Below are 23,560 nucleotides of genomic sequence, written 5' to 3'. Positions count from 1 at the left end.
CCTCACTGAGATTACTTTTTTAAAATTTTCTTAATATTGCTCAAGATATTAGTACTATTTAAACATGTCAATGGGTCGGTTTTTTTTAATATCCAATATACTTGTATAGGGTTTCGATTTGAATTTCTATCCATACTCAAATCATGTAAGAAAGTCATAGATTTATGTAGGGTTTGATTTTTTATAATCCGTATCCAAATCAAGATCCAAACTAAACCCTACCCAAATCCATGTATATATGCGTGTGTGTGTATATATAATTATAATTGATATAACCATTTTTTATGAAAAGAATAAAAAGTAAAGTCAAACAAATGAAATATTGTATGCGGATGCGGATGAAACTTTGAAAATAAATAGACATAGTTGTTAATAGTTCTTTTTTGATTCATAATATTGGATTCAATTGGGAAGAAGGATAAATTGGGTGGTTTGAGGGAGAAAGTAAAAATGAGAGGTCTCAAATTTGAATCCTTCAACTTACACTTAAAAAAAATAAAAAAATAATATCACATTCAACTTTTTGAATGTTAATTTTATTATTTAAAAACAAAAAATGGACTATATTTGAACTTTATATATTTTAAAAATATTTTTATTTTAATTCTTTTTTGTAGGTTTAACAAAGTACCAACTGATGTCCATTGGATACCTAATCCATGACAATTCGGGCTAATTTCTTAGATTATACGTTAAAAAAAAAACAATCCGTCAAATGTACCTCTGACAGGTTGGTTTTCTGAAACTATACAGGCCGTGCTGAGTCAGCCATGATAATTTTTTTTTTTTAAAAAGCAGTCAACGGGGAGATTTTGCATCCGGTCATGTATCGACAGAAGATTTTGTCACCTATCATTCCACGAACGATTCTGAGAGCAGCGATACTTCCGATGCGTTAGAGACGGATGACGTTGACCCTGATAGTGGTTCCAGGGATGATCCATCGTCTCGTGATTATTCCAATCATCCTGGTGTCGTTATTGGTGAGCGTCAGAGACGACGACCGAAGAGATTCTGCTGCCCTTCCACAACGCCGCAAAATGTTGGTAAGGGTAAGGGGAAGAGTAAAGGCAACATGCGCCCTAAGCATTGATCACGTGTAAATAATGGCTGTGTTAGGTAGTTATCTAATGAATGTTAATTTTCTAAAATGTATAATTTCATCTAGATTAATTTTATTTTTCCCTAAATCCTAATTACTTAAACCTTAAACCCTAAATACAAAAGTGTAACCCTAAATACTTGATCGGATGTCATTAAAAAGAAACCCACTAACGTTGCAAAACAAATAATAAATTAAAGTTACAAACACGAATGACGGATTAAAGAGTTTAGAACAATGTTATTGATAAGGGCAACAAAGATCCATGGGGGCTAAACTTAAAAATAAAAAATTGTGGGTAAAACCATATATTTAAAAATCTAAGGAGCCAAATGCAAATTCTTAAAACATCACTTTTTTTTACTAACCTTTTATTCATAATCTACTCAAATTTAGGTTAATTAGACTACCAAAGTGATTAACAAATCTACAAACAAAAGATTATTCAGTCTAGTTTCTGAAGTTGTTAAATTAAAATCCTAAACTTAATAAATTTACTAAAACCCCTAATTATACCTAAAAGTCAGAATTAATTCACAAAAATACGCATTAACATCATAAAGAAAGGCCAGAACTCCAAACATGAGAAATTTATCCATTTTTGGCAAATGTTGAGACCCTAGCACTACCCAAGCAAAAGTTAGGGGACAAATTATAAATATAAATTATGGACTTAGATCAAAATCAGTGAACATAAGAATACATTGTATAATTTTCAGAAAATTATACAATGCCTAAAACATATAAAATATCTAAAGTTACATATTAAAAGAAAAACAAAGAAAAAATATTTTCAGAAAATTATACAATGCCTAAATCATATAAAATATCTAAAGCTACATATTAAAAGAAAAATAAAAATAAATATTATGGTCCACATTGTTTAACCCAACCTTTAACATAACAAATTTGGATATTTGGATGAGGCGTCTGATCCAAACAGAAATTACCTACATGACTTTAATACAATGAATGTAAGCCCAAATGAAATATACGAGTTAGTCCAACTCAAAACTAAAGTAATTAAATTTAAAATTTAAAATAAGTGTTGGCTTTTGTTCTTAATTTGAAATACTAAAAATTAGTCATTTTTTTATTATAAACTTGTAAAATAAACTTCGTATGTCTTGAAGGAAACATACAAAATCACATAATTCATAACTTATATCCAATTATATTGCTCGCACAAAACCCTAAAATCTAAAACCCTAATTCTAAAACCTTAACGCAAAAACCCTAATGCTAAAAACCTAAAACCCTAATTCTAAAACATTAACGCAAAAATCGTAACACAAAAATCCCAAAACCTAACGCTAAAAACCAATCTTCGTGCGTTAATGTCCGCGACTGACACAACAGACAGCATTGAATTTTTGTCGGTCGCGAACGTTCCCAGTCAGCACGTCCGCGCCTGACAGATGCGCAGACCAGCAATCTGTTTCCTCAGGCGCGGACGTGCCCAGTCAGCACGTTCGCGCCTGACAGTTGCGCAGACCAGCAGTCTGTTTGCTCAGGTGCGGACGTGCTGACTGGGCACGTCCGCAGCTGACACTGCTGCGCAACTGAATTTTTTGCAGACGGTGGAATTTTTTATTATGCGGCCGTGCTGAATCAGCACGGCCGCTATAGAACAAGAAACACCCAATGTCAGAGGTGCATTTGGCGGTTACTTTTTTAAAATACAAATATTCTAAGAAATTAGCCGACAATTCGAGTCTGAATTTAGTTTTTCAAACTCATATGAGTCTAGATGTGGATTTGAATTCAACTAATTTTAATAATTTAATGAATTTAATTTTGGATAAGGGATCTAATTCAGAGGACGTGTCTAGTAGTATTACAATATTCAGAAATCTACTCGTGGTCCTCTTATGTCGGTAAATAATAACCCCCAAGATAAAATTAGCCAAAGTTAATATACGTCCCTCCTATTTTTCATTCAGTATTTGGGAAAAACAACCCTCTTTCCTATTTCAAGGAAAAAGAAACGTCTCATCAAAAAAGGACAAAAACGCAAAAATCAGAGGATTAGAGGAACATAAAATGTGAAAAATGGTAGGTTGAGTGGCTAAACTGTATAGTTGCAAGTGTTTTACCACTCCAGTTCTTCGTAATACTGGATTTTTTTTTGTTAAATTCGTTAAAGAAAAAGATTTCCTTCTTGACATTTTCTTACCAAAGTAAGAAGGGCGACAATTAAACCCAGATCTCCGAGCAACCTTCAAAAGCCGGCAACTTTTGAAGGCGCCCAAGGGACTTAACTACCCATCCTTCCCCCCCCAGATAGGCGATGTGGGATTGAAACCCCGACAAGGGCCAAGCCTCCATGGGCTGTTGCTGCTAAGAAGTAACTACCCCCCACAAACCCAAGTTAGACGACCCTAATGGTATGTTTCTTCCTGACATTTTCTTACCAAAGTAAGAAGGGCGACAATTAAATCTAGATTCCCAAGCAATCTTCAAAAGCCGGCAACTTTTGAAGGCGCCCATGGGACTTAACTACCCATCCTTCACCCCCAGATAGGTGATGTGGGATTGAAACCCCGACAAGGGCCAAGAAAAAGATTTCCTTGCTGAATAAGATCTTCGAGTGTTCGTACGCTCAGCTGCTGTAATGAACCTCTGTCTATCGAATCTATTGCAACAGTCATCGCCGACTTGGCCGTTTTGGCTAATTGGCTTTACGGTTGAGGAGGCCAAAAAATGCCCAAACAACTGTAGTGGCAGCTCCGTAAATAAAAGCAAGACGAGGGCTACAAATACCGGTTTCAATTATAATAAAATCAGTGAAGATCCAACTTTGCCATCCAGAAATTGCCCAATTTCCCCAATACAGGTCTTCCGCGAGAGACGACTCAACGCAGAAGTTAGAAAAGAGTGAGAAACTAGACAGACAAACCCAAAAAAGAAGAAGAGCAGTAGAGGAGGAGAGAGAAACAGAAAAGGAGAGATCAGCACGACGAAATTGTCAAACAGGACTTGAAGTAGGAAGGAGAGAGAGACAAAACAAAAGGCTGTAATTACACGTACATATTTTGAAGGGAGAAAGTGTGTGATTCTTGTCTCTGGCATTAATGGCGGAGGGGCAAAAACCGCGAAAGCATAGCGAGGACAGCGTGAAGCTATTTGTAGGTCAAGTGCCGAAGCACATGACGGAAGCGCAGCTTATGGCAATGTTCGAAGAGTTTGCTATTGTCGACGAAGTCAACATCATCAAAGACAAAACCACGCGAGCTTCTCGAGGTTCTCCCACCCGCACCCTCCTTTCCTCCCCTCTTCAAATTTCTTCTACCTTTTTTTTTATTTGACAATCTTTTCTTTTTCTTTGGATCGACAATGTAGATTCTTGCTGTATTTGAGTGTTGATTGAAAGATTTGTAAGGTCTGGTTATGGGTGTTCTAACCCTAATTCTACGCGTTCTGTTATGATATGGTATACTCAGGGTGTTGTTTTGTAATATGTCCATCGAGGGAAGAAGCAGACAAGGCAGTAACTGCTTGCCATAACAAGAAGACTTTACCCGGGGTACATATCTTTTATATTTTCTTTTATCAGACATTGCTTGTACGCTTTGTCGTTCTGTATGCGAATGGCTGAATTTGTAGAATTAATTGTTCGTTGTTGACAGTTATCCATTGTTTTCTTTTGTTGCTTTAAATAGTAATTATTGATTTTGGACGGACTGATATCTTACATTGTAATTACTAGTATGATCGTTTACTTTAATTCTCTTTAAACTTCCAAAGATCACAATATCACACTTTTTATTGATTTTTTTTTTTTACTTAAAAAAATACTAATGCAGTTCATGATGCTAGTGATCTGTAGTATAATGGAGGGCCGTTTGCAGTTTTCTGAACATGCGATTCTGTTCTTACCATATAAAAAACCAACATAACTATCTTTGGTTTTTATGCTAGCCACAGTGGAAGCAACGGTAAAGGCATATACATAGCAAGCTTTGGTTTTATCCTACACAGTTAAGCTAATTGATAACAGTATAACCTACTATGTATATGTAAATGTGAGTAAATTTCTATACAGATTTACATAGACAAGTCGTCTTTGTTATGTTCATTATGTGTAATATGAGTAATCGAGTATCATGTTTATGAGTTTTTCTTAAGAATGAGAGGGATAACAAACACACGCGTGCGTCCGCACAAACACTAACTCGTAGTCAAATATCAGAATCACTTTGTAGCTTAGAAAACAAAAATCAACTGATCTCCAAGCACCCATTAACATGTTCTTGAGAGTCACAGAGATATATGTAGAATTTTACATTGGACTTACTCATGCTATAAATGATTTTGTTAAAAGAAGGTAATAACAAGATCTGTAAGTAATGTTTGGGTGAATAGATTATAGTTGATTTCCGGAAAGTGAAAGTCACTGCCTTGGTACTTTTTCTCTCTTAATACTATTGCACTTATCGATAGAAGTCTAAGTGGTGATTTCGTTACTGAAGTGATGTTTCCAATGGCTATTGGAGAGTGTGGATGATCAGTTTAAACTTTACTACAAGAATGGAAGAAAAGGAATGAGTTAATTTCAACAATTTGAGTTAGGTAAAAAAAGCTGGTATAGCCACGTCACATGTTGTTCAACTACTTGTTTGTCGATTCATGAAAATTTTCGCTATTTTGCAGCACGTATAATAGGAAATGCCAGAATTCTGTAAATAATAAAAAAAGAAGAGTAAATATCTTCCTTTCCTGCCAAATTTTTGCCCAAAAAAGGTACTCTGACAGTCTCATAGGAGCTTTGGGTCCGCTTCAGATGTGATTTGCGGATTCAGTGATTGATTAATGAATTTTTGTAGACATATGCATAAATAAAAGGACAGGATATATATTGGGCAAGTAACAAAAGCAGGCAGAAGATTTAGGGAGCATGGGACCAAGGTCTACCTGAGACATCTTGTTGATCCTGTCTGGCAAAAATTGAAGTACTAGACATTGAAAATCTTACTGCTAAAAAATTTATACTTTTTGCATGGGTTTTAGCAATCATAGTATGCCATATTTTCTATTCCCATTTCTTTTGGGCACAATATGGATCTTTGGTGTTTGTAGAGGAAAAGGGGAAGGTTAGTGAAATGAGAAGAGAATAACTTTATATAGTCTCTCTTATATAGACATGAAAGTTAAAGTGAAAAATTTTTGAACCTCTTGTGGAAAATTAGGACCTTTAAAGAAATAATGAACATCTTGTGCTGAGTATCTGTTTTTTATACCATATCATAGTTCATCTCTTTCTTATAATGAAGACAAGCACGAAAAACTGATGTTCTCAGAATTTTAACCTTTCCTCAGTGGATTTTAAGTTTCCAACAGGGGCTTGTGTTTTAGAAAAAAGGATATGCCATCAAAGGTTGAGAATTTTGTGAACAGATTACAGGAATTTGGTTTTTGATTTTGCCTAAGGAGCTTCTTGCTCCTGTTATTATCCATGTACAGAAATAGGTCCCCTCTCCAGTTGATAGACAAATGACATTTTAGAGAATATCTAGCTGGGATGGTTTTCTCTGGTTAAGGATGTATCAAGTTTATAGATAGTTTTCCTCCTGACACAAAATCAAAGTGGCTTCATTAAGCCCTGATTGGTAAGGCTGGTAGTCAGGAATCATGCTTTGAATATTCCTTTTTTATTCTTCTTTGGTAATGCTTGGACCTTATGAGCAGTTTTCTAATGGATGCTAACTATCTGCATGTGTGCTTATGTGTAACAGATTATTTTCATTTGGGAATTGCACTCATCTTTGCGAATATTATACTGTTATTTTGTTTCTGAGAAAAGCATCCTGCTCTCTTTTCATTCAGGCATCTAGTCCATTGCAAGTGAAGTATGCTGATGGCGAGTTGGAAAGGCTAGGTGAATTACATTTTTCCACCATGATATTTTATATTTGTCCTTATAATTTTGTTTTAGGTCCTTATATTATTATACACATTGTTTCTATTATTAATTTACTTGTTCTGGTTTCAATTTTGTGTTCCTTTACATTTCATTGAATTGGTAACTGTTTTTGGGCATATGTTACATTTGTCAAACATACAGAGCATAAACTATTTGTTGGCATGCTCCCAAAGAATGTTACTGATGCTGAAGTCTCTGATTTATTTTCACAATATGGAAGTATCAAAGACTTGCAAATTCTTAGGGGTTCTCAGCAAACAAGTAAAGGTATAGCAATATTATACCTAAATTTTTTCTGAGTTGGAGTTTTCGACTGGTGTTCTCAAGCCAGGAGATTTATGCTTTTTTCTGTGTGTTGTATTGATTATGTAGGATGTGCTTTTCTAAAATATGAAACAAAAGAACAAGCGCTTTCAGCCATTGAGGCCCTCAATGGGAAGCATAAGATGGAGGTTTGTGTAATTTACCAATCTTTTCTAATCTTCTAAATGTAGTTCACTGCCATGTGTATTCTTTTGTGAGCAGCCGTTGTAGCCATTGGGATTAGACTTGCAAATTTATTAGTTATGATATGAATAGAGGAACAATTGATTATGAAATGGCATTTGGGAAGTTAGGAAACCTTTTGATGCTTTTTGTTGTGAGCTTATTGATGAATTTCTTGCTCTATTTGCATATGATTAGTCTTTAGTGTCAGGAGCGATGGTTAAGACATTTGTTCCGTGTTTGTTTCCGAGTTCTGTTTCTTGCTTGTAGCGGCATTGAAACAAGAAGCGTATATGTACGAGAATTGATAGCAATTCTGCAGGATCTAATGGCTATAAACCTCAATATCTTTAGCTTTTTGAAATTTGTGACATTCGATATCCAAGAGCTCTTCGTCACTTGTTTCTTGAAAATGTTCTTAGCTGTGCCACTAGGTATCAGTCAATAGCAGATTGATTATATGGATATTTCCATGTCGCACTAAATCCCTCTGCACCTTTGCTCCCTACCTTGGATGAAGTTTGAGATGGCAGTGTGAAGCTTTTTGATTTATTCAAGGCTCAGCGAAGCCGATTGGCTGAATTCTTTATCACCTTGTTTTACACAATACCAAGTAATGGAATTATTGAATTCTGTCCTTGTTGCTTTTGCCCGTTGCAGTTGCATAGAGATTAGTTCTGCTCTCCAAAGCTTTGATTTTGAACATTTTTTTACATTTCCAATCATTAACAAACTGTCAAGTCATGTTATTTATTCTTCAAAGGATACCGTTGAACAATTTTGATCGTAACTTGTATTCTGTATTAGGGTTCGTCTGTACCTTTGGTAGTCAAGTGGGCTGATACAGAAAAAGAAAGACAAGCTCGGAGGGCTCAGAAAGCTTTGTCACAGGCTTCTAGTGTGCCAAATGCTGAATCAAGACAGCATCCATCTCTGTTTGGTGCTTTACCAATGGGTTATATGCCACCATACAATGGCTATGGATATCAGGTCGGTTTACTTCTATTTACAAGGGTTATTAACTGAAATTCTTGATTGTTCAGCTGACTGTTGAAAGCTCTTAAATAGCTGTTTATGTTTTAATGTTTGTGTTCAAATTGATTCTTCCTTTTCAGAGATTGCTAGATATTGCTGCTCCAGTTAACTTGACAGTGGTTGTCTTTGCAGGCTTCCGGGACTTATGGACTCATGCAGTATCGCCTGCCACCGGTACAAAACCAGCATGCTTTCCCAAATATGATCCCTTCTGTGAACCAAGGAAGTGCCTTGCGTGGAGTAGTCCCTGATGTTTCTCCTGGATTGGGCCCAAGAAATTATACCATGTCACCTGCAAATTATGTAGGATCCACTTATGGGGTTCAGTATCCTATGGCATATCCTGGAGGAATTATGAGTGGCAGGCCTTTGAGTGGTTCTTCTGGTTCTGCACCACCTGCCAATTCAAATAGCCCTTCTGCAGCATCTTCAAGTGTCAGTACCAGTTCTGGGAATCAAGTTGAAGGTTGTTGGGACTACTTTTTAGTATTCTATTGTCTCCCATGTTTTTTCTGATGGAATAAATCTTAAATATATAAAAGGGGGAAGGGGGAATAGCTACAGTGCAACCATGGGCCGGTTTCGATGGTAATTCTGATGACTTCGTGGGGTGTCTTGGTCTTTCCATCAACAAAATCCTCCCAATCACACAACAAAATCCATCACCCCCAACACAGGCTACCCTGCGCTTGGCGCAGGGCCCAAAAACTAGTTTGTTGAAAAGCCTTTTGGGTATTCTATGATTTTCATTCTGTGATGGATACACACACACACACACATAGATATATACACCCACACATATATGAATAGACTGGTTGATTGCAGGTCCACCTGGTGCTAATTTGTTTATTTACCACATTCCTCAAGAATTTGGTGATCAAGAGCTTGCAAAAGCCTTTCAAGCATTTGGTACAGTCTTGAGTGCAAAAGTTTTTGTTGACAAGGCAACTGGTGTCAGCAAATGCTTTGGTATAAACTCAACTTGTTGTACAACTGAATTGAGCTGTCTTTGTTGTGCTTCTAATTTCTTGTGTTGACAGGATTTGTCAGTTATGACTCACCAGGAGCTGCACAATCTGCTATTAACATGATGAACGGTTACCAATTAGGAGGTAAAAAGTTGAAGGTTCAACTCAAACGAGATAATAAACAAAGTAAGCCTTACTGATGTTCAGGTAAGCTTTGGAAGGATGCAGAATTTTCTACCACAAATAGCTGCGTTGCAAGTCTGGTTCAAAATCAGCTGTTGAGGGTGGATCTGAGACAATCTCTGGATTTATGTGCTACCCCATCCCGATTGTAGTTGCCTTTTGTGGGTGGAAGTCCCAAAAACTTGTAAAATTGTCAATTAATTCTGTGCCATTGCAATTTGTAATTTATTTTACATGGAATATCATTTGGACATTGATGATTAATTTATTGATTCTTCTCCAATTCACTTTATCTTTGGTATAGCTTTCTTGAAACTTTTATCTGTTTTTTTTTTGGTTATCTATGCAAATTTTGTTGCTTTGCTTTGGTTTACAAATTTATGGATGTCTATCATTTACTGTGTTTAAATTGCATTTTCAAAAGGAAAGCTAACTATATTCCATAAAATTTGGAATACACTGTTTTGCAAATTCTGAGCTCCTGCATTGCTTGTGTTAGAAAACTTTAGTACTTTTCATTTTCAATTATGTATATGGACTGATATTGTAGATTTTTGGTGGCCACCAGAAGCAAACAATAGGTCAAATTGGCGAAATCAAAGATTTCAAAGTGCTTGTTCATCAAATTGTTTTGTTGAAGATGTGTTCACTTATGAAGTGGATTTTCAGGTACGTCTTTTATGCTTAGAATGTATGTTTCTTTTCGGTTGCAAATGCATTTCCATTGAGGGCCTCTACTATTAATAAGTATTATTCCAGAGTTTCCATCTTTATTGCACATTCTGATAATCATTTCTGTGGCTTGATCTTACTCACGCCTCTTCAATTTAGGGTCATGGAGTTGCATTCTCAACAACACTTGGCGTGATTATCATATGTGCCATTCCTCAATTTAGGTTCTCACATTGCAGCCTGTTCCCTGTTGTTTTCGTGACTCAATCTTTCACATACTTTTTTGATGTCTCTTCTTGAGATCTTACAGTTTATATATCTCTTAGCTATCTGATATCTTCCTGGAAAGCCTTTGGTTATAGGAATAGCATTTCCCAGTTGTCTTATAATTCCTCATCCTTGCATAATTCATGTTTCCCAAGTTTCAAGCAAAACTTTTTTCATTACTTCTCCAGTTTTTATTTAGTATTTGAATGCTTGAAATGCTGATATATTGATCCACTTTGTTTCTTTGATTTTTTCTTTCCAGCTCAATACTTTGACAAGCAGTTATCGTTGACTACCCGAGCATATGTTTATCATTTATTAGGCTAGGCATGCTTATATAAGCCAGTGGCTGTTGCTGTATAATTATGCTTATTTTTCTTATGACCTATATTGACAGATGTAAAAATTTTCAAGCTGCTGGGGTGTGAGTATTGGTTTTCAAGTAAAAATTTATTTCTTCTATATCTATTATCCCTTATACACTGTCCTTTTTTATAAAATGCATCTTATTCGTATAAACGAGAAATTGAAGAAGACCAAATGTAGATAGATAGCTAAGAGAGTGTGTGGTTACTACCAAGGACTACTAGTTGTTTGCTATGTATCTATGTAGAGAGCGTTGCAGGTCTATTGGTGGAATTAGGTTAGTGTGTTCTTTTGTGTTTTTAGAGTTTTCTACTGTCCTTGACTGTTATTTTTCTGGGGCATCAACTAATTTATATTGACCTTAAAAAAAGAAGGTTTATAGAAGACATGGAAATGTAAAGTTTTTATTTCTTTATTCCCTTCTGTCCGGAGTTTTTTTTTTTTTTGTGGGGGGGGGGGAGGTGGGGGTTCAAATATATGTTTTGCATTCGCAGGGTAGAAATGACTAAATATCATGAAGGAAAACATGAATTGTCGAGTGATGATAACATTTCCACCTGCCAGTATCTGTTGAAATGGTCGAATAGATTACACGGTGTGCCTTGTGCTGCTGCCTTTTGTAGCACCAAGAATGTTTGAACAAGAAGTACTGACGTGTTTTGCATCCTTCGTTTGTGTTTCTTCTTCTTCTTTTCTCTTTTATCTCATTATATCTTTTCTTTTCAGGTGGAAGTTTGCATGTTCTAAGAAAATGGAATTGCATTTCTTGGTTTTCGTGTCTCAACAAATTCAGTGCTGCTATTGGTTGTCAGTGCACTGTCTTCTTCTTTTCTCTTTTATCGCATTGTATCTTTTTCTTTTCAGGTGGAAGTTTGGATGTTGTAAGAAAAATGGAGTTGCATTTTTCGGTTTTGGTATCTCAATAAATTCAGTGCTGCTATCGATTGTCAGTGCACTAGTTCACAAGCCGTATGTGCTTTTTGGTGGCAAAATTTCTTGAATTTTGAGTAAAGCTTCTGAAATTGCTTCTTAATATGGTTTTGCAGGTTCATAAAATCCTGATATCTTGAAAATTAAGTAATCATTATTCTGATTGTTGGGATTGTGCATTGCGTTCAGCAACCTTGTTATGTTGCCTTCATAGATTAGTACTTGGATGAGAATGAAAATCTGATGTTGCCAAAGATTTTTGGGACCATACTTCGTATAGAGCTAATCTAATGTACAGTAGTAGTTGCTGAGAGTGTATCATTTGTATTTTAATCTGTTTGAAACTTGGGCAGTGCAGCTGTTACTCACCACTTGCTTTTTTTTTTTTTTTTTTTTTGGTGGTAGCTACAGTGGAGTGGATTCCGGGTTGGACGCATGAAAAGGTCTGTTTTTTTGGACCTTTTTTTTTAATCCACGGTTCGGATGGTTAGATGATGTAAAACGTTTGGCAAATGTTGACACGGATTGGACTCGAGCAAGATCTGATCTGCTACTAGGAGAGAGACGGAGAGTACCACTAACTACATCCTTGAAACAAGTCAATGGTAATTGGGTACGTCTGGACATTTGAAGCCAAGGCATTGGCTATGCATGCTGGCTAAACTGTAATTGCAGATTCTGAGTTCATGAATTTGCAGGACATATTGGTTTGGAACTTTGGATATGCTTATATGCTTTCTAGAAGGAAAGTTGATTTTACAATTGAGAGATCGGATAATCGAGGGGAAAAGTGCCTTGTACGGAAGGCTCTTGGCTGCGGTGGCTAAGTTACGTGGTGCTGCACGTTATAATTGCTTTTCGTCGCTGGCCCAATCAAATTGACAAAGCAACGTGGAAGATACTCGCTAGCCGCCTTGGCTGGAATGGTGCGACTTAATTCAGAGATTTGGGATATAACATACAGTATGATGTTACTTCTTTAGGTCTGTTTCACGACCTTTGCAGTATTTGTACGTCTAATAAAAGTAACAGTTGACAGGTTCTTCTCTACCACCACGGATATGAATATGGGGCAGGAGTGGTCATCAGATGCACTGCTCTTGAGCTGTTCACTGTCAAGATTTGATTCAAAAAAATTGTACGGTTCAGATCACTTTTAATTTTTTGTTTTTAATTACGTGTGGGACTCACAAAAATTCGTTCTAAAATTGTATGTTGTGCAAATAAAATTATACGGTATATAAAATACACAAAATCATTAGGTGCAATCGTCCCCGCCCGTGATCCCTCTACCGCCGATACATCGTCAAAATGTCAAAAGCATCGGTAACGAGGTTTCCAACCAGTGACAGCAGTCTAAGCGTGGACGATTTCGAGTTACGGCGTGGCCTGTGGGTCAAAGACCATGTGCTTTGTTGGTGATTTTTTGTTTGAAAACAATTTTGAGCGTTCTTCTTCTTTTTGGCACCTTATCCACGCCTCAGAATTGACAGCCCAAGAAAAGAAGAAAGTGTGATCCGTGACAAGTGACAACAGGGGGCAATGAACAAGGTGGGGATGTCATGTGAGTCGGAGTACCCGGAAATCCAGTGAGGTCGTTTGGGTTGCAACTTTACATTGCATGTCGCTGATTAATAGTTATATGTATTTCTTTAGTGTCAAATGTTATATGGTAGTATAGGATATTTTTGCTTTTTGGGCTTTCTTCTAAGTCTTCCTACTTCAGTTGTTTTCTTTTTTTGTTTTAAGGCATTATTATTGAGCTAATTCTAACCTTAAATAATCAACGAATACCAATTAAAATGCAATCGTTCAACAATCAACCAACAAATCTTTAATGGCCTTGAATGCACCTTGCGGTCAAGCTGTGTTTGTAATTGTGGTCCACCTCTGAACTTAAAAGTAAACTCAGATACTAGGCAAACCATGGTCTTCTCCATGAACGGTGACTTTTGTCGCCCAAGAAAATGAACAAAGTCTACTCTTAGATAAGTTTAGACATAGAGTAAGGTTGCGTTTGACAAAATTGAAATTCGAATATTAAAATTTAAAATCTGAATTCATTAATTTACTGAATTGTTACGTGCTAAATCTGATACATTTTAGTATAACTACATTAAGTAAATAGTTTATTATTTATATTTTAGAGCAAGTTTTATCTAAAAAATTCAGTGTCACTTAATTAATTTAAGTATTTTATTTTTGGTTAATTAATTAGTTTTGTCATAATATATTAATGTTTAAATCCATTATGTTTAAGTGTTAAATTGAGTTATCAAACAGGGCGAGTCTCTTATTTTCAAGATTTTTGAACATTTAGAAATGAATTCACCCAATGTTTCTTACGCCCAGAATTTCTTTTTGTTAATCATTTAACTTTTTTGGGCAATTTGGAGCTGTAGCATGCTACTTTTTTGGTTTTCCCTTTTTTTTTTAAACAAAAATAAAATCTTGTGCTAGTTTGAAGTGTTTGATCCTTCAGTCCGTTGCCGGTCATGATACGCAGGACTTGTTCAAGCCTTCGTCAAGCTCAAACGTGTTCTTCTTTTGAGTAAACGGAACCAAACTGGGAACTGAACTAAGAATCTAAGGCACAAACAGCATACGTAAGAGTTACGACGAGCGTACAAATGAAATAGTACAAAAGATTCCTAGCAATTCTCTGTCAACTAATCAGCTCTAATTTGAATATTTCATTGTTCCAAATAATATTTCGCTTACACTATAAACACATTTTTTAACTCATTTTTTTTATATTTTTAAATATTTTTTATCTCACATACATCACGTTATAAAAAGTGTTACAGTAATTATTTCAAATAATACTCTATCCAAACAAAGCAAATAATCCATCATTAGTTGGGACATTGGAATTAGTCTCCGGCTCTCTGCATCCTTTTTTGCCCACTTTAGAAATTGACTAGTCCAGATTAGTGATTAAAGCAATTAATTTCGGGATCGACTATAAAGAAAGAAAATAAGAATTGCGATGACCTTTTCTGTTCTCTTATTGCGGGCAGAGTTGGGCTTGAGCACTTGTCCAAACTTGGATGGTAATAACACGTAGGGTCGCCGATTCGGGTTTCCTTCCCTGCATTATTGCTTCTAGAAACCTTAAGGTTCGGTTCGGTTCGGTTCAACGTCATCGTGGAGCAATTGGTTTGTATGACATGGAATTCTTCTAGATGTGGAGCGAGGGTGCCGTGTTAGTGTTAATTTTCCGCATCTCAAAAAGCCAAAACCGACCAATCATATTTTACAAGGGATCATCATCACTGCAAACTACAAAAAGCAAATGCAGAAATTCTCCAAATTGTCCATGGGCAAAAATGCAAAGGACGTACAAATTCTGCAGAGCCAAATATGGGATGAGCAGCGCACCACTAGCTACAGCTAAATAGCCTCTCTTTTTTCGAGTGTCAAACCAGACAGACAGCTCATCCCAGAACACTCCGTCGTCCTTCCTCCTAAGCCTTTATATACAACCCACATTCATGTTCGTCTCGCCGTTTTTCTTTCTCCAAGTTCCAACCCCCTCCCTCTCTTTAATATTCTTTTTTGTTTAAAAAAGGGAAAAAAAGGATGGATTTAGTTCCAGAGTCGGAAGAGACACGTATGGATTGGAGGACTAACTATGTGGATATTTTCTCCTGCATGCTTTTCGAGAGCACCGGCGATTCAGAGGCTGATTCCGACTTTAACGGTGCTGATGATGCCGGATCAAGTCATGAAGCGACGGCCGGTTTAGCTGAGGATGATGCATTTTCTTGCAGCTGCGAGAATGCGTGTTATAACGATTTTGATCACCCTACGGGTACCGGGGTTTATGTTGCTAACGCCGATGAGGTAGAGCGAGAAGAAGCGGGAGAATATGTGTCACATTTGTGCGACGAGTACGAGGATGAGGAGGTTGAAAGTAGCGGGGCTAATTGTTACATGGAGGTGGTCTTCAAACGGAATCGTGACGAGTCGGAGGCAGCAGAATCAGAAGCGGAATCGGTGGCAGGGCAGAGGAACAAGAAGAAACTCAAGGTCTGCGGTGCCGAGTTGAAGAAGTTGGATGAAAGGGACAAGGATCGCCACTTCTGGGAAGCCTGTTTGGCATCTTGAATGGCACTAGGGCCTCAATTCTGAGAGTTTTTTTTCCTTTTTTCTTTTCTTTGGGTGAGACAAAAAAGTGTTGAAGATTAATCTTACACCAGCACGTAGACAATCTCCTGGTTTAGTTTGGTAGAAGATTAATTATCTTTTATGAATCGCCTTTTGTTTACTTCCATTGTTGTTAACTTTCCCAGAGTTTTTTTTTTTTTTTTTTTTTTTAAGCAGGGCAACTGGTCAAAAGGACAGCACCACAACTGTACATATAAATAATAATTATTACGTACTGCTATCATCACTCATCAAGGGCGATTTATGCTTGTTGCATCTCCATTTTTTCTTCTCTCTCTGATTCTGATGAATCAAACCTCCCCTTTTTTTTTTGTTTTGTTTTGAGTATTAGACTGATTCTTTGATTTACTTTTCTAATTTGAATATGAGAATTGTCTGGTCTCCACACGCGCACTTATTTTCGGCATTCAATTCTCCTTTATTGGGCTGTCAAAATATGGGATGGTCGGTCACATAACTGCATTTGCTGGGATTTGGTGCCCGGTCGTTATTGGGTTCTATGCTCTTTCCATCTCCTACCTGTCTTTGGTGGCATCAACAAACTTGTCAGCCAGCCATCACAATTCACACGGACAGGTTATTTAAGCAGACCGATTGAGATTCAAGATTTTAAGCATTAAACACTAGGGACTCGCCCCCACGTGAATGGGCTGGTGGTTGGCGCCTCTTCCTCGGGACCGTCAGGTCCTGGGGTCGAACCTCCGCAGCAACATCAGTACCGCCGTGCATCTATCGTATTTGGTTCTGGTTGGGGTGCTGGGTCGAGCCGGAGTGGGATTAGTCGGGCCGCCTTTACGGTCTTGACCCGGACACCCACTCCGTCAGCAAAAAAAAAAAAAAAAAAAAAAAAAACACTAGGGACTCTACCAAATACTACTACTATTTATCTACCTTGCTCGATTTCAGTACAATATACATGTATATATATATATGTGTGTGTATGTATCTTATTACTACTGTACTAATTAATTGTGTGATTCATTGCAGCTACCTTGGTTGTCGGTAGTTACTTGATTCCAGCGAAGTAGACTGTTGAACCGTAATCGGACGAAGTGGGACAGAAATGAGTAATCGTTGCATTAGCTACTTCTCTTTACTTTTTCTATTCCTTCTTTTTTGTCTGCTGTTCTGTATCTTACTTGAACAGTTATGTCCTCTTTCACCAATGAAGAGAATATTGACCTCATCTCAAGGCTGTCTAATCTTGAAAAAGTTGCAAAGTGGACGCTAATCGTTTGGATCATGTGCGATTCTTATGTCCAAATATGTACTCCCTACAATTTTCGTTTGGAGACCTTTTCTTCCCATAGAAAATTCCCTCTATTGCTTGGGACTTGTGCGTCCGACTGTCGCGGGCGGTCATCCACAGGAACTAGCCCGTCGCTTGAAGGTTGAAGCATTAGAATTAGTCCTTCTGAGAACGCGAATTCAACATTCACTACTCTTTCTGATGAGAAAAAAGACCACCGTTGACTTGAAATCCCAGCACACATATCAGCGTAGAATGCTCTTAAAAGTAGTGTTTGGCACTCCGACACCCGATAATTATGCTGCTACTTGATTGTCCGCAGGCAGTGGAAAGAATACACGGACGATAATAGAATTGAGTGACATTTGAGCAAAGCACTGTAAACAAACGTTAGTCTTACAGTTAACCCCTAACCCTTAAGGGTTAAACTACGTAGCATGACCGAACAAAGGACTTGCGGCCTGCAAAACTACAAGATGCTTTTTTTTTTCTCCTCTCTCTCTCTCTCTCTCTCTCTCTCTCTCTCTTCTTTTCTTTCTATGTTGTTCTTGTCATGCCACACCACAAACTGTCAATGTTAGAATTCCTTGCTATTACTAATACAAGGCAAGCAAACAAGTTCAGCCCCAAGCTGAACAGCAACCTGCTAGCAAACCGCATGACAAGAGCCTAATCAAATGCAATTTACAAATGCAAACACTGCAGAGGTGGCACACGTAAAGTTCTGGACAAAGATGTGTTATCTCCAATATGTCAAGACACTAAGACACAATCAGATAGATTCAGTTAGAACCCCCAACAGCACTGGAGGAGTAGGTGCCGCCGTAAGCTCTACCCTCTCAACATCATTGGTATTTCCGCCATCTGCATCCATTCCATTCATGTCAGGCGCCTTAAGCCCCAGAGCTACTGAATCTTCTCCATCAGTGATCAAGCAAGAACTCCCTGTTTTGCTCTCAGAAGAAAAAGGGTAAGAATCTCCACCGAAAGTGCAGCAGCTAATGGGACTACCGTGGTCTCTGCATAGAATCCCCTCCAACTGTTTCCTAAAGCCATTTTTTGCACTCTCATTCTCATCCAATTGCCTCAAGAAACATTCTTCGATGTCACTTAACGATTCAATTTCATCCTTTTCATCGCTGCTGTGGCTGTAATTGGCAGGTTCATCATCATCACTTGCTGGCCCTGTCGATTCGCAGCTCGTTTCCATGTCCTCTTGTTGACTCTCAAATTCTTCTCCGCTGGGCCTATCTGATGAATGAGATGACATAGGCGAGCACCCCTCAGTCACTGTTTCTTCCCGCTCCCTCAAGGTTTTCATGATGAGGGTTTTCAACAAGTTCATAACTTGAACAGCATGCATAAGAGCTGTCAGTGGATCAGACATCTGAAACAAACAACACAATAGAGAAACTGTCAATCAGCGGTGAACTAAAACTAATGGTTTTAGAATAATGAGAAAATTTTTTTTTTTAACCGATGATATACATACCTGAGTCATGTTTGGAGCAAAAACCATTGCAACATTCCTGGCATTCATTTTGTTGGACTCCTCGTGCTCGACAACATCGGCCATGAGATCAATTGCCCAGTTTAGCAACGCGGTCTCAGTTGGGTTCAACTGTTTTACAAGCTCAACAGAATCCTCTTCGGTGTTGCATTGTAAGACCTGCTCAGGGGAGAGCCCATCGAGCACGCCAGATGGAAGCTCTCGAAACCAGGCCTTAATAAGACCAGCCAAACAGTGAACATCGATATCGTCTGGCACATTGCCTCTGTTGAGCTGGTCCCTAACGTGTTCCTCTTGGCTATTCTCTGGATTTATGCGAAAAATTCCTTCTGCCTGTAAAACCATTGAAGTGCATATGGTAAAACAACTCTGCGAGCAGTAGCCAAACTAGGATCATGAAAACCTTTTCAGGCTGCAAATTGTTAAATAGGAATGATTCATTATACCTTGAGACCACCTTGGGCATATAGTCGCTCTTGCATCAGTAAGAGAATTGTTGGGACACTATTGCCTCTTGTATCATAAGAGCACTGCATTGAGTCCGCAGAGACTCCAAATACAGTCACACTGCATGAACAAAACGACCAATGTGTCAGGTGTTAATCAAGTGAAATAACATCCAGAATCACTTGCAGCGTTAATCTTCCCGTCCGCCAAAGCAAACAGTAAATTGCAATCCCTAAGGCGCATTACCATTTCGTGACTGATGAATACCCTACAGTGCAGTACCATTTCGGGAAGTGCGAGAAATTCCAATGGCCTTGATGTGTAGTTAGAGATCAATTATTGTTAAGAGCTCCTTTTGACTTGAATATTACAATTCTCAGAAATATGTCAACGCGAATAACATATCCTACAGAATTAGTGCTTACTACTAGTTAAGCTCCACTATCTTTATCTTCTTCCTTCTTTTTTTTTTTGAGAAAAAAATCGCTAATAACGAGGGAAAATAACAGAAAGATGGCATCGTAAGTGATAGTAGTATCACACTCTACTTTAGCCCGTGTATTCATCATTTCCTTGAGAAGGTTTGGGGGACCGGTCAGTGCTCGTTTACCCAGCTTTGTAGCTGATTCAATAAATAATCATATTCGCAGTATTCAGTTCCTCGTACGTCAATCTATGAAAATTTCGCCAGTGAATAATTAATAATAAAGAGTGCAGACAGAAATCAGAGAAGGAATTAATGACTGTGAGCTGGTTCAGATCTAAACCAACAACCAGAAGAAGAATACAGAGAGAATTAAAAAGATAGACAAGAATTAGAAAACGTAATGAAAGACAAGATTTTGGTAACTGCCCATAGAAATTTAGGAACCCAAAAGGAGAACGAAAAAAAAAAAAAGGAAGGAGGGGATGAAATGTCGTTGGGTTTGCTTGGTTTTAGGACAGAATTCAGATACCTGGCACTGGGGACTCTAGAGGGGATTTCAACTTGGAACTCGAGAGGTAGACCCAGAAAGCCATGAAAGCGGTCGAAAGTGACGTGGGCAACGTGCTGGACGTTGGTGGGCCACCCGATTTCCATGGGATGGAGGGCGGCGGAGATTGGGGCCTCCTCTTGCCGATCCACTCGGCAAGACACCATGGACTTCCTCAAGGCAGCTACAAGAAACTCCAGCAACGACAGCTGCTGCTGCTGCTGCTGCTGGCGGCGGCTTTGTTCTGTGCCGACAACTCCTCCTCCTCCTCCTCCTCCTCTGGAAGAAGTAGCAGTAGAGGAAGAGTCCTTTCCATGGCCACCGCAGCCGCCTCCATTTGATATCATAACCATGCCTGTCATGTTCATTTGACTGATATCCAGCAGCCTCAGGAGTGTGTGATCTCTCCGCTCCTCAACACTGACTGGTCCAACTGCTCTATATAGAGAGGAGCAAATCTCTAACAAGTAAGGAGTGAAAAAAAAAAAATAAAAAAAAATTGAGTGAGTAGTTGTGACTGAGGAGTAATTTGGAAGGGAAGTTGGGGTGGTTAATGAATGAATGAAGAGTTATTTTCAAGTTTGAAGGAAGTTTGGACGTTCTCTCTCTCCGTCTTCTTTCTTTCTGTGTATGGACTAGTTCTTTCTTTCTTTCTTTCTTTCTTTGAATTCTTTCTAGAGTCTAGACTATACGTATGGATGGATGGAGTTGGGGGACTCCAAGGTTCAAAGTTCAAACGGCCACTCGGTTTCAAATTTTACTTTCGTCCTCTTGGCTTCCCATATTAAGCCTTCTGTTTTATCCATTATCACGGATGTGCCACTCGGAGGGACCCATGACCCAGCCTAATAAGAGTATCATCATCTCGCTTACTTTTTGGAATTTGTTGTAGACAATTAATACTCTAGCTTTTTATTTTTATTCCTTTTCCTGTGAGATGTGAGAAACGTTAATTTTTTTTAAAAAAAAAAGGTTGTGAGAATATATAATAGTACTGAGGAAATATTTTCAAAAAAAATCTAAAAAAACTTTTTGTAGGAAAAAAAAAAATCCGAACAAGGTCTTAGACTTTTACACCGGTGCGTGTCGAACTGCAAATGCGTAGGTGGAGGTTGTTAACTCAACTGCCCTCTTATTTTTTATTTTTGTTTTGTTTTTGGAGACAGTAAAGGATATGGTGGTACCTGGGATGTGGATGGATAATTGAGGCGGCCAAAAGATTGGGACGCTGATGGGTGGTGAGTGGTGGTGGTTCTGCCCAATGGCCATCAAACAATGACGCCCTTCGATATTTCTTTCCCGCAGCTGTGCTCGTGTGTGCGTGGAACATTTGTGGCCTTTTGGCGGGTGATTTTCATTTTATGTCGCCTTCCCGCGGACAAAAGACAAATTTCAGGAATTATGGTAGCGTTTTCTTTTCCAATCTCCATAAATGAGCCAAAATCATAAACCAAAACCCAACAAGTTCAACTCCCAAACAAAAAAAAACCGAAGAATAGAACACTGAACATAGCAGCTTTGGGAAGCAATATATTGGGTAATATGAGTAGGGAGTGTAAGTGAGAGATTCCGATTTGAAAACTCTCACTTATACTAAAAAAAATATGAACATATGACCTACTTTTTCAATCGACTTTTGGGCTTTGGGATAATTTTGGAAACCTTCCTTAAGGTTTTTAATGATTTCATTTAACTCTTTTGAAATTTTAAAAATTACACCTATCTCCTTTATCCATTTAAAATGATAGTACTAGCCATACCATTATAATGAAACTCCCCTGTTTGTTATGCTTATACAAATAATGGATTTTATAATTTATTTTCCTTTTGCTTCTTATTCATTTCTCTTATATTTAGTCAACAAAAAACCAAAGATTAATTAATGTTGTCCCTAATTTCTATCTTGATCAAACATCAAACTAGTAACATTTTTTTGTAACATTTAACATCATCTGATTTTTTTATAGCTCTTATTTGTGTTTTTTGTTATCGAAATCAATAATAAATTAAAATTAACCTAAAAAAGGCCCAAAATCACTACCAAACCATGGTAGTTCCACCACTCAACTAGTACACAAACTTTAAAAAAAATTAAGATGATACTTTTTTCTCCATTTTAAAAAGAATTTATTTATCCAATAAAGTGCCATGAAAAGTAACCTATTAAAGTGATGGATATATTGTTATAGTTAATTATCAAACAACAAATATTGGTATGAAAAATTTGACGCTCATTCCTTTGTAATTATGCCAAATTACTTTACAATTTTTTAGAATAATAAATTAAACTTTATAAGATAAGGACATTTTAAGATATTTTTTTAAAAACTTTTTTAATTCTGTTTTATATAATTTGGTTATCAAAAGCGTCAAATTAAGGGATGTAAACATAACTTTTAAAACTTTAAGAGAGTTAAGTGAAATAATCAGAAACCTCAGGGAGGACTCTGAAATTGTCCCTTGAGCTTTATTGGCTTCAACGGCTCTCGAGTCTTCACTTAGTATGGATTATTAAACTCAAATACGACAATCAACCATTTATCTTTGCTTGGCCAGTAAACATTTAAATGTTTTATTTTTTCTTACTTTGAATACCCATAGAGTATGTTTTTCCCACTAATATATACTATAAGACACGATCCACAATAAGATGGGGGATTCTTACCATATGGTAGGATATTATAGCGCTAATGCATTTAGATATAACACAAAATGCGTGTGTATGTGTTTTTTAACTTTTTCTTACCGTGTAGGTACGAAGTTTCGAATCTCGAACTTCTTACTTACATTTTTTCCTGAAAGCCGCCCAACCTATCATTTTCTTGCGTGCGTGTGTGTGTGTTAAGTTAGACGGTAAGGATAAATCTTAAATCTTACAAGGTGGAGGTACAAAATGGATCAATCTCCAATCCAAAAGTCGATGGTAAAAGATTCTCACTGATGAGTCGTGAATCACACACACATCGTATTGCCATTCAAAATTGACAAAGCGAAGGAATAAGACGTTGGGCTGCAGAGTCCGACACACATCGTATTGCCATTCAAAATTGACAATTACGGTGTGGATCTGAACGGAAGCCTTGTAGTATGAGGCCCATAACTTCGGTTTGGTTGGGCTTCCCCCAGGAGGGAGGGCTGAAAAGCCTAAAATTCGGCAGCACTGTGATTTGAATTCGAATTTCAAACCTTCAACATCTTTTTTTTTTTTTTTGGGTTTTCATTAGGACACTAAATAAGAAGCGGGCCAAGTGTTGAATATTGACAAAAACACCTTGCCA

General features: G+C 37.6%; 2 protein-coding genes and 1 long non-coding RNA gene across 7 annotated transcripts; 2 read left to right on the top strand and 1 right to left on the bottom strand.

The window, feature by feature from the left end:
• The first annotated feature begins 3,790 nt into the window (after nt 1–3,790).
• On the top strand, nt 3,791–9,980 carry LOC113734281 (RNA-binding protein BRN1). Of its 3 annotated transcripts, none has more exons than XM_072064858.1 (9): nt 3,791–4,345; nt 4,546–4,628; nt 6,929–6,980; nt 7,167–7,292; nt 7,398–7,477; nt 8,319–8,501; nt 8,679–9,012; nt 9,372–9,515; nt 9,597–9,980. In XM_072064858.1, exons 1-9 carry the CDS (start codon nt 4,177–4,179, stop codon nt 9,635–9,637), a joined length of 1,212 nt encoding a protein of 403 aa, XP_071920959.1. In that variant the 5' UTR covers nt 3,791–4,176; the 3' UTR covers nt 9,638–9,980. The 3 variants fall into 3 exon arrangements, with proteins under 3 accessions (XP_071920959.1, XP_027116567.1, XP_071920965.1); XM_027260766.2 differs by having other exon boundaries at nt 3,851–4,345; nt 9,587–9,980; XM_072064864.1 differs by having other exon boundaries at nt 4,214–4,345; nt 4,445–4,628; nt 9,587–9,980.
• A 1,477-nt stretch (nt 9,981–11,457) lies between these two features.
• On the top strand, nt 11,458–13,109 carry LOC113734296 (uncharacterized). Of its 3 annotated transcripts, none has more exons than XR_011821021.1 (3): nt 11,458–11,809; nt 12,344–12,545; nt 12,631–13,109. It is a non-coding gene; the product is annotated as an uncharacterized lncRNA (long non-coding RNA). The 3 variants fall into 3 exon arrangements; XR_011821020.1 differs by having other exon boundaries at nt 12,338–12,545; XR_011821019.1 differs by having other exon boundaries at nt 11,458–12,545.
• Nucleotides 13,110–17,697: 4,588 nt separating this feature from the next.
• On the bottom strand, nt 17,698–20,947 carry LOC113734275 (rho GTPase-activating protein 2). The gene is made up of 4 exons (XM_027260711.2): nt 20,265–20,947; nt 19,308–19,428; nt 18,844–19,194; nt 17,698–18,738 (listed from the first exon to the last, which is right to left on the bottom strand). The coding sequence occupies exons 1-4, from the start codon at nt 20,648–20,650 to the stop codon at nt 18,124–18,126; spliced, it is 1,473 nt and encodes a 490-aa protein (XP_027116512.1). The 5' UTR covers nt 20,651–20,947; the 3' UTR covers nt 17,698–18,123.
• Nucleotides 20,948–23,560: the final 2,613 nt, after the last annotated feature.

This window comes from Coffea arabica, chromosome 1e, assembly GCF_036785885.1.
Source record: "Coffea arabica cultivar ET-39 chromosome 1e, Coffea Arabica ET-39 HiFi, whole genome shotgun sequence".
NCBI lineage: Eukaryota > Viridiplantae > Streptophyta > Magnoliopsida > Gentianales > Rubiaceae > Coffea > Coffea arabica.
Note: the sequence above shows the minus strand (reverse complement) of the source record. Positions and strands in the feature narration are given on the sequence as shown.